General features: G+C 34.4%; 1 protein-coding gene across 1 annotated transcript; it reads left to right on the top strand.

Moving 5' to 3' along the window:
• Positions 1–1788: 1788 nt before the first annotated feature.
• Positions 1789–11205, top strand: LOC133205910 (all-trans-retinol 13,14-reductase-like). The gene is made up of 12 exons (XM_061341803.1): positions 1789–2054; positions 4391–4573; positions 5355–5464; positions 5721–5858; positions 7083–7287; positions 7679–7873; positions 8001–8120; positions 8501–8621; positions 9098–9228; positions 9498–9664; positions 10603–10762; positions 10877–11205. Exons 1-12 carry the CDS (start codon positions 1832–1834, stop codon positions 11005–11007), a joined length of 1884 nt encoding a protein of 627 aa, XP_061197787.1. The 5' UTR covers positions 1789–1831; the 3' UTR covers positions 11008–11205.

Raw genomic sequence — 11205 nt, 5'->3', positions numbered from 1 at the left:
TTAAAAAATCTTCTTCTCAAGAACCACTGGGCCAGAAATACTGAAACTTATATGGAAGCATGCTGGGGTAGTGTAGAATCTAAATTGTTCAAATCATGACCCCCGGGGGTAGGGCGGGGCCACAATAGGGAATCCAAGTTTTGCATTGAAATATATAGGAAAAATCTTAAAAAATCTTCTTCTCAAGAACCACTGGGCCAGAAATACTGAAACTTATATGGAAGCATCCTGGGGTAGTGTAGTTTCTAAATTGTTAAAATCATGACCCCTGGGGGTAGGGCGGGGCCACAATAGGGAATCCAAGTTTTACATTGAAATATATAGGAAAAATCTTAAAAAATCTTCTTCTCAAGAACCACTGGGCCAGAAATACTGAAACTTATTTGGAAGCATCCTGGGGTAGTGTAGATTATAAACTATTCAAATCATGACCCCTGGGGGTAGGGCGGGGCCACAATAGGGAATCCAAGTTTTACATTGAAATATATAGGAAAAATCTTAAAAAATCTTCTTCTCGAGAACCACTGGGCCAGAAAAGCTGAAACTTATTTGGAAGCATCCTGGGGTAGTGTAGATTATAAACTATTCAAATCATGACCGCCCGGGGTAGGGCAGGGCCACAGTAGGGAATCCAAGTTTTACATTGAAATACATAAGAAAAATCTTTACAAATCTTCTTCTCAAGAACCACTGGGCCAGAAAAGCTGAAACTTATGTGGAAGCATCCTGGGGTAGTGTAGATTCTAAATTGTTTAAATCATGACCCCTGGGGGTAGGGCGGGGCCACAATAGGGAATCCAAGTTTTACATTGAAATACATAAGAAAAATCTTTAAAAATCTTCTTCTCAAGAACCACTGGGCCAGAAAAGCTGAAACTTATATTGAAGCATCCTGTAGATTATAAATTGTTCAAATCTTGACCCCTGGGGGTAGGGCGGGACACAATAGGGAATCCAAGTTTTACATTGAAATATATAAGAAAAATATTTAAAAATCTTCTTTTCAAGAACCACTCGACCAATAAAGCTGAGACATATTTAGAAGCATCCTGAGGTAGTGTAGATTCTAAATTGTTCAAATTTTGACCCCCGGGGGTTGGGCGGGGCCACAATAGGTATATTAAAAGGGGGGAAATCTGGTAAAGAACAGCATGGCCAAAGTTACTCAGGTGAGCGATGTGGCCCATGGGCCTCTTGTTTTTTTTACCATGTTTAAGGGGAAAAATGTATTATGCATATAATTTCTGTAGATTGATGAAGTGCATATAATTTTTTACAATGATTAATCTTCGATGTGTAAGTACAAAAGTTTAAAGAGTTCATTATAGGAATATGCTGTCATTGTATTACTTATGTAAACTGTGCAGAAATATATTGTCCATGTATTTATTGGGTTTTGTTTTTTGCTTGCCTATGATATTTCTAATATTTATATTTTTATATAAATTGTCAACTTTCATTGTTTACAGTACAGTCATATATGATTACAGTCAAATCTCATTGTATTTTTGAAAGAGTGAATTAATATTTAATTTTTTAGGTTGAATCAGGCATATCTTTAAAAATTTATCTTCCTACCAAATGTCTGAATTCACATCACAGTAATTTTTTTTGCTTTCTTTCATGATTTGTTTCACGATTCATTCACAAGAAAAATATGTGACTAATAAATGGCAAAGTTCTATATATTCTTGTTTCCCCCCCCCCCCAAAATAATTATGATCGGGTTTGATGTTCGTGAAAATTGGACATCAAAACAAACAAATCGAAATGTGGAACACGTGATCACCGACATGCGACAAGGCAAAGGTTAAAAGCTAGGGAAGGAAAGATGATTTCAAGTGTTTTATCATTGTTTAGCCGTGTACTGCAATATCTTGTAAATAATCCGTCTATTTTGGGATTAATAGTCCTTCTTGCAGTGTTTATCTTTGCCTTGTCAGTTTTCTTCTCTGGACCTAAACCTGCCAAAAATCCTTTTTCTACAAAACATGTACGTCCAGTGGAACAACTTGTCAGTGATCAGAAAGAGCGAGATCGAATTCTTAAACAAAGTATGTAAAATTTCAAATTTTATAAATTCTCAGATACATAATGTATACATGAATATCATCCTGATCATAAAGGTAATCGTATGTACAGTGGATATGCAATATTCTGCAGCCTTACATCAGACAAAAATGTTAAGTATATACAAATTATCATTATTATTTTTGATTTTTATTGATAACAATTTCCGTAACATTACATATTTTGCAAATGACAAATTACATGAAGTTGTATGTATCAAATAATTATATTCACACAACATAAATATTTGAACAAACATTGATATAAAGCATTGTATTTAATGCAAAACGGTTGTATGTTCGTTCGCCCTAAAATTTGTTCGCACAGGGTCCGTTCGCCTTATTTATGTTGCAGAAAGTTGAATGATGAACCAATGAATTTTTTTAAAAAATAAATTATATGTACATTGGTACATAAATTGCACATGGGAGACAACAGATCGATGTATGCATGTGGTCACACTATAAATACCTGTCCTATCAAAGACCCGGCAAACCAACAGTAATTTACATCTCAGTCCTTTAATTGTTTTAAAAACATAACACAGATTTAAAAAAAAAAGGCACGGATATGATCTCCTAAATTACAGTGACATTATTAAGTATAATTAAACCAATTAAGCATGTAAAAAGCATTAATATCAAATTTTGAATTATTTAATTAAGATTACGGTAAATAAAAAAAATACCATAGCAACATTTGAAAAAAAAAACACCAAGTCGTAAATTATTGAATAAAATTAATAATAAATGTTAATATTTACTATATACTGTATGTATGTTTGGGCGAACGTGATATAGGGCGAACAAAAGTAATGGCGAACCTTGACCCTATGAGAACGGACTCATGCGAACAGGTAGATAGGGTGAACGAACGTGATACCATGCCAAACCCAGTATTTAATCATTTTGAATCAATGCTAAATGAAGGATGAATCGTTCAAGGACAACCCTGCTTTTATCTAAGGTACATATTTAATTTGTAGACAATTTCAGTGCAATATCAGTTTTAAATTTTGACTAAAATTGTACACCTTTATCTTTCACTGATACACATAACTGAATACCAATCAGTATATTTTTCTTTCACTCCACTGTACATTTTATGTACAGTCTGATGTTTTAATCAAAATATTTAAAGGTCTGCTTAATTTCCAAGATATATTGCTACTTTGTACATGTGCTTTTAACTAAACACATTTTTTTAAATAGATGTCATACAGTATTTAACAAGCTAATGGGGTCAAGGACATATATTGAGGTTAATGAAAAATAAGGAGTTGACTTTAAAGTTAAAGCCCAGTCACACTGTCCTGATGAGGCTTCGTGACCACTAACGATTTGGTTTAACATATTTCATCTTGGGAGAATGTAGAAATGATTGTGTTGAAACCTGATGAATTGTAAGCTTACCCTGACTGATGGGCAAAAGCCAATCAAATTCGGCAACCTTCAAGACTTTTTGATGCTGCTAAAAACAAACATGACTGTTCATAACATGGACAAAATGTGTGCAACCTTGTTAGATCATGACTGGTGAACTCGACAGGAGGGAGCAGGGAATGGTTTACCAGGGCTTTTTTTTGACGTCTTCATTTCATGATCAAACTTAGGAAAGTCGTACATAAACATAGCAAGATGTTCATAACCTTAGCCCAGTTGCCCTGAATCTTACCTTGAATGATTGTACTCCATCCTTGAAGAATGTTATGTTACCATATATAAGTGTGTATGGAAGTCAATGGGAAACGGGATAAAATGTTATATGTAAATTGCTTTTCATGCAGAAATTTTTTAAATGTAATTATCATATGTGAGACCATCTGCTTGGGAAAATTTCATTTGCACATATAACTGTAATATATACATATATTATATAGAACAATACGCAAAATTCCTGATTTTTTTTTTTTTTTTTACACTTATAAATATCAAACAACAATATGATAAAAATAAGGTATCTTGAAAATTAGTGATCTACAGTTTTGATTTGTAATACCGGTACATGATTCTGTCAAACTATAATGGTGCCTAGAAAGATTGTAGCCTCACCGTAAGAATAGACTCAATAGTTTGCAATGACCCATTTTTACCGTGAAGTTACCCGATTCATCAGATGGCACATAGTCATGGATAATCTTGGCTTGAATCAGGAATGAGTGACTGAGGCTTTTACTTTCACCATATGTTAAGCATAAAACAATTTTGCAAAACTCTTTTTTTCCTAGAAAGATTATGCACTACTTGTGTTAATATTGTACAATAATATCAATTAAATCAATTTCATGTAAAGTCTGAAAGAGAGTTTTTACATTTTGTAGGGTTCAAGGCCAGCAAAGTCCCAACAAACTTGGACACAGTCATCATTGGGAGTGGTATGGGAGGAATGAGTGTGGGGGTACTGCTTGCTCGTGCAGGGAAGAAAGTCCTGGTCCTCGAGCAGCATGATCAAGCTGGAGGCTGCTGTCATACCTTCCATGATAAAGGATTTGAATTTGATACAGGTATTGGAAATATGTAGGTTAAATACAGATACAAATGTTTACCATGTGCCATATTAGTTGAGTTAGAAAGAGAAAACACTATATCATATGTGATTTGATAAGAGTGATAAATCAAATAGAGGTAGATAAAACCATGGGTCCAGATCTCCTTCTGAAATAAAAACATGTAGCAAATGTAATCTAGATTATTTTAAGAGAATTAAGTGGTAGTAGCTAATAAGTATATATAATTTCCATGCAGGGATCTGGGAATTTTTTCATGGGGGTCTACACCTACTCTAAAATAAATAACAGAGTCAGAAATTTTTTGACAGGCAAAAGAAACCCTTATTGCTCAAACTGGAAAAACTTACTTAGATGGGGTGATGTTGGAGCAATATGTGTGTGTGTGACTGTGTGTGTGTGGGGTGGGGGGTGGAGGGGGAGGGTAGAACAATTAAGTCTTTCTCTTTTAAGCCTTTCTAATAACTCAAAAAATTCCAGGGGGGCCATTTCCTGACACCCCCCTTTCTAGATTCACACATAAATTTTGAAAATATAAAAAAAATCACCCTTGGGCTTGATATCTTACTTAGGCATTTGTTCTTAATAGGATATTTTAATGTAATACAGTGCTAATACAGTATAATTATTAGTTGAACCTCTGTGAAGAATTGTGAAATTTGATAAACTGAGATAATTAAATTCAAGCTCATTTTATGTTTCTGAATATTTCCCTTCAAATAAAAAGCGTTATTTATTGAATCAAAAATCTTTCTGAATCACCAGTTTTTATTGCCAGGAGTCCATTACATTGGGAAGATGGAACCACATGATGATGACCGGGTGTTGATGGACCAAGTGACCGGTGGTAGAGTGGAGTACCCCAGAATGGATGATGCTTACGATGTTGTAAGAACTTACATCACAGTACATTATACAAACCAAACTATCAGTGTTGTAAAATAATTCAAATGATGCTTAAAAGGTTTGTATAATTAGCTAATATTAGCTCTTTATTACCGGTAGGCTGTGCACTTTTCATTCAAGGGGTTAATATGCTATAATTCTGTATTAAATGATGTTAATATGATAGACAGTGGAAGGGGGAGGGGTGGCTTTATTCAGACTGGTTACAGTTATTATATAAATCTCCTGTGTTTTACAGGTTGCTATTGGGGATCCTAATCATGAAAAAGTGAGGAAATATCCATTCATGACAGGGGAGCAGAAAACTAAGGAAAACCTTATCAAATGTTTCCCAAAAGAAAAAGATGCCATCGAAAAGTTCTATAAGCTTCTCAGGGTAGGTTCTGAATGCATTCAGTTTAAATATTAAAGGTTTGGACTTCTAACTTAAAGTGACAAATGTTTATTTACATAAATTTCTTTAATTCTAACCATGGATAGTTGCACATAAATTTTAAATTTCTTTAATGCTAACTATGGATAGTTATGCCCCTGTAATCGAAGATTCGGCAGTATTTAGTTTTTGCCCTGTCCATCCGTCTGTCCAGTTGTCTGTTTGTCTGCAAAAACTGTAACATTGTCCATAACTTTTGATTAATTGGAGCTATGGCTTTCATATTTCACATGGTATTCCTTGTGACAAGACCTTCCCTTGGGTACCAACATATTTGACCTCTTGACTTTGACCTTGGAGTTTTACCTGCAAAAATTTACCCAACTTTAACCTTGACCATAACTTTTGAATAGTTGGTGTTAGGGCTTTCATATTTCACATGTGCATTCATTGTGACAGGACCTGTCCATGGGTGTAAATATTTTTGACTTTTTGACCTTGACCTTAGAGTTTGACCCACTTTTAAAAAACTTTAAACTTGGCCATAACTTTTGAACAATTAGTTCTAGGACTTTCAAATTTCACAGGTGTATTCTTTGTGACAAGACCTTTCTTGGGATACCAATAATTTTGAGCTTGTGACCTTGACCTTGGAGTTTGACCTACTTTTGAAAAATGTTAACCTTGATGGCCAAAACTTTTGAACAGTTGGTGCTAGGGCATATATATTTTGCATGTGTATTTCTTATGACAAGGTATTCACCTGCATACCATTATTTTTTATCCCTTGACCTTGGAGTCTGATCCACTTTTAGAAAATATTAACCTTGACCATAACTTTTGAATGATTGGTGCTTTGGCTTTCATATTTACCAGGTATATCCATTGACACAGGTCCCATCTTTGTGTAACAACAATTTTGATTTCTTGACCTTGGAGTTTGAATTGCGTGTGAGAAACTTTAACATTCGCCATAAGCTGCCATACAGGGGCATCAGTGTTTTACAAACATATCTTGTTACATTATGATGCTACTGTTAATAATGGGCAAAATTTTCAAAGATCAAAGTTAAAAAGTGAAAGTTTACCATCATTAATATTTTAATTTTAAAAATCAAACCCACATGTACAAACATGTTGTTCATTATCAAGAATTCTCTATTATTTACAAGTACAATGTGTTCTATATGTCACTGGAAGACTCTGTATAAATCTTAAATTTTATAGGAGTCCAGAAACTTCTTTGAAGGATACTTTGTCCTAAAGTTGGTTCCAAAATGGGTTGCCTGGTTGTTAGTCTCTACTGGATTAATGAACTTGATCTTTAAGTCCTACGTACGCTTTGGGAAAATCACTCTGAAACAAGTTCTTGATGATCTCACTGATGATGAGGAACTTAAAGGGACACTTTCATACATCTTTGGAGATTATGGTAAATATTAAAGGAAATTTTAAATAATTGCTAGTCCGATTAACCAGTAGTTATTTTTTTAAACATTTTTGATCAAATTTGAAGAGGTTAGGAATAGTCCTGTTGATTGATTTACATGTCTTTGAATATTTTCAATTTTTCTATGGTCAATTTGGTTGTATTAATTGTCTATGAGCTGCATGTGCGTGTGATTTGGATGTGTCACATACATGTAGCTATACTACAAGAGAGATCCTTAAAGGGCACGTGCTCTGAATTTTACAATTTCGATATACTTAGTACGTACTCAAGTCTGATAAAGGGTGATGTTTTACTAGGATGTCAATTTTTGTAGATCCTGCAAATACTAAACCTATCTCCATATATATATATATAGTATTGTTTGTTTAAGGTGTTGTGCCTTCAAAAACATCATTTGGACTCCATTCCACTGTGATGCGACACTATTTCCATGGAGCACACTATATAAGGGGAGGTCCAAGTGAGATCCCATTTCAGATGGTACAAATCATTGAAGATTTGGGAGGCAAGGTACTTGTCAATGCCCCTGTTTCAGAGATCATCGTAAATTCAGGCAGAGCAGTTGGTAAGAATATTAAGTTTCTAATGAGCAATGTTGAAAACAATTAAATAAAAATGTAATTTTGATGAAATTGTCATGCTGTACTGATTTAAGAATAACCTATATTCAAATATTTAAATTATATTTTTAGGTGTTAAGGTCAAGAAAGGTGAAGATAATGTAGAAATATATGCCCCTCAAATTGTAACAGATGCAGGGGTGTCCAATACATTTCTACGTCTGCTACCCAAAGAAGTTGCCACAAAATCTTGTAAGTGTACTACAAACATACTTAATTAAGTCATATTTTAGCTTTGATCCTAAGACACTGCTTCTTATCAGACAATTCAAGTTCATGCCAATATATGACAAAAACAAATACATGTACAGAAGCTTAGGCTAGTATGTTTGCAGTAATTAAAGGAACTAGCATATAGCATTTGTTAGTATCTATCCTGTATACAAATAGTTCAGCTCTCTAAAGTTTTATCTACAATCATAATGTTTTTTGCCGGTAAAAGTCAAGGCAATTAAACATTTGAACATTTTAGATGAATAATTAATTAAAATAAAAAAGAAATAAAAGAGGTAAAAATGTATATCTGTATTTACATGTGCATTTTTGTAATGCTTTCTTTCTTTTTTTTTCAGGCATATACCCGATGATTAATAAGGTGGGAGATAGTTTGTCTTACATTTCCGTCTTTATTGGTCTACGTGGGAACAAAGAAGAACTAGGGATTCAGGCACATAACTGCTGGAGCTTTAACAGGTGAAAACTTCCACAGGAACTTGATCATGAGCAGACTCATTTGCGTAAAGGAGAAAATCTTTACTGTGGTACTGTATGTGTACCCATTTTAGCACCTTTAAAATTCATCACAAACAGAGATTAGGGACTGTTGTATGCAATCAAAAATGGGCAGTATCAGTTAGTTGTATGTACACTACAGGTGAACTTTGTCATCTCCAACATGGATATCTTTATCACCAAGGATATATTGTTGAAGTGACCTGAAAGTCCCCACTATATTTTCTTTGTGTACATGTATTTTAATACCTGTATTTCAAATCCTTGGATATCTCAAAGTTTTTTCTTGACTCAAATGAGTTCATGATAACAAGGTTTGACTGTATTAAACTATTAATATAACATGTTTTAAGGTCATATTTTGATGGTATTTGTGAATGATTGTGCCAAAATATAAATTCCTCTAAAATAAAATAACATTTAGTTTTATTTTGCAGCCCAAATTTAGAGCAGACATTTGAAGATTATTTAGCATTACCACTGGACAAACTGAAGGAGGCTGATGTTCCACTGATGTTTGTTTCTTTTCCTTCAGCTAAAGATCCAACTTGGCATGACAGACATCCAGGTATTCTGGTTTTATGTATGATTGACTGCTGCTCTACAAGGTATTGAAATATATGACGGTATATCAAAATTGGTGTACATGACTTTTCAAATAAATTTCCAATATGTATATCAGAGAAATGATTTTGGAATGTAATACATTGTACATGTATTTAAATATCCTGCAGACCTGTTTATGATCTGCTTCATTTCTTCAGTTCTGCAATATGGCTAATTTATATGAACAATAGATCATTGTATGATAATAGGTAACTTTTTTTTCTATGACAGATAAGTCCACCTGTTTGTTGATTACGTTGTCCAGGTATTCCTGGTTTAAACAGTGGGAGGAGGGTCGAGTTAAGCACAGAGGGGAGGAATATGAGGACCTCAAAACCATCATTGGCAAGAAGATGCTGGCTACCTGCACTAAGTTATACCCCAACATTGAGGGAAAGGTGAGTGCTTTTTGTAAGCAATTCAGTTTGAAATATTGGAGATATGGAAAATTATGCGAGGGAAATTTACGAGATTTTATTCACAGAAACTTCTGCATGTGGATAACTTTCAGAAAATAAGAAAAACTGATAGTTTGAATGTATCATATCATATATGATGTTATACAATGTAATTCAAAAAACATTTCTGGTGGAGGTTAATTCTGTGAAGATTCTTTGAATGCAAAAATCATCCTCATGCAATATTTAGTGTTGTTCTGCTTTGTAGCTCACCTGAACGATAATGAGGGAACTTTTGTAATACCCTCATTGTCGGCATCCCAGGTTAAAGCTTATGGAGCAACTTTTTAAAGAAGAATTTCTTTGCCTATATTGATCCTAGTTGCATGAATCTAGTTTTGTCTGGTTTCATCTGCTACATTTTCTATGAAAATGACTGGGTATAATGTTTTTGTAGCAGGTTAAAGTTTTTGGAGCAGGTCTCATTCCCAAAGTATTAGCCCAGCATGGAACAAACTTGCAGGGATAATGTAACTAGGGATGCACACTACCAGATTTGTTTTGGATTCTGGATTTGACCTACATTTTCCAATTAAATGAACAGGTTTTAAGTTATTAGAGCAGGTTTATTCTAAAATAAATATAAACTTGCATATATGATGCATCTATGGATGCATGCACACAACCAGACATGCTTTGGATGCTTGATCTGAGCTATATTTCCTAGATGAGCAAACAGGTCAAAGTTCTTGTGCAGGTTCATTCTAAAGAAACTATTAAAAAGGCACAGGGACAGTAGGGAAAGGGCGGGCGGATCACCCTGTGGAAACGATTAAGGTGGAACACTGATGGGGGGGGGGGGGGGGTTACAAAAAATCTGCGCTACCTTGCCAGTAGTTCTGAGAACCATTTATTAGTGTTTATATTTTATATTTTAGGTGGATTACTTTGATGTAGGGACACCCCTGAGTAACAAATACTACCTGGGATTCCAAGATGGAGAAATGTATGGGCTAGATCACAACATGCGTAGGTTTCTACCAGAGGCTTCCATACAGCTGAGAGCTAAGACAGATATTCCTGGCCTTTACCTGACAGGTGACTTGACAAACATGTAGATGTAGTACATATGCATGAACCTTCTTTCATCTGTAAGTTTCTAAAGAGCAAGTAATGAAACTAACAGATGATTTGCAATCCTAATTTAAACAGGTCAAGACATCATGTCAGCAGGGTTGACAGGTGCCCTATTTGGGGGAATGCTGTGTGCCTCAGAACTTCTACATCGTAACTTGTATTTTGATCTCAAGGCCCTCAAAAAAGAATTGAAGAAGTCTGCTTAATTCTTGACTTTTGAGATGATGTAGTTTTGTTTGCCGTTAGTGTTGCAGGGTATAGCTATTAAAACTTTTGATAAATATTGTTAATAATGATCTTGCCAATCAGTCCATTTATGTGGTGCTAATCACTTATGTTTAAAAAATATCTCGTAATTTTTTTTTAAGATGTGTTACAGTCACAAAATACATTTTTTTCTTCTT

The sequence above is a fragment of the Saccostrea echinata genome, unplaced genomic scaffold, assembly GCF_033153115.1.
Source record: "Saccostrea echinata isolate AGI-Se365-2 ecotype Australia unplaced genomic scaffold, CSIRO_AGI_Sech_v1 ptg000054l, whole genome shotgun sequence".
Classification (NCBI taxonomy): domain Eukaryota; kingdom Metazoa; phylum Mollusca; class Bivalvia; order Ostreida; family Ostreidae; genus Saccostrea; species Saccostrea echinata.
The sequence above is the reverse complement of the archived record's forward strand: the minus strand, read 5'-3'. Positions and strand labels throughout refer to the sequence as shown.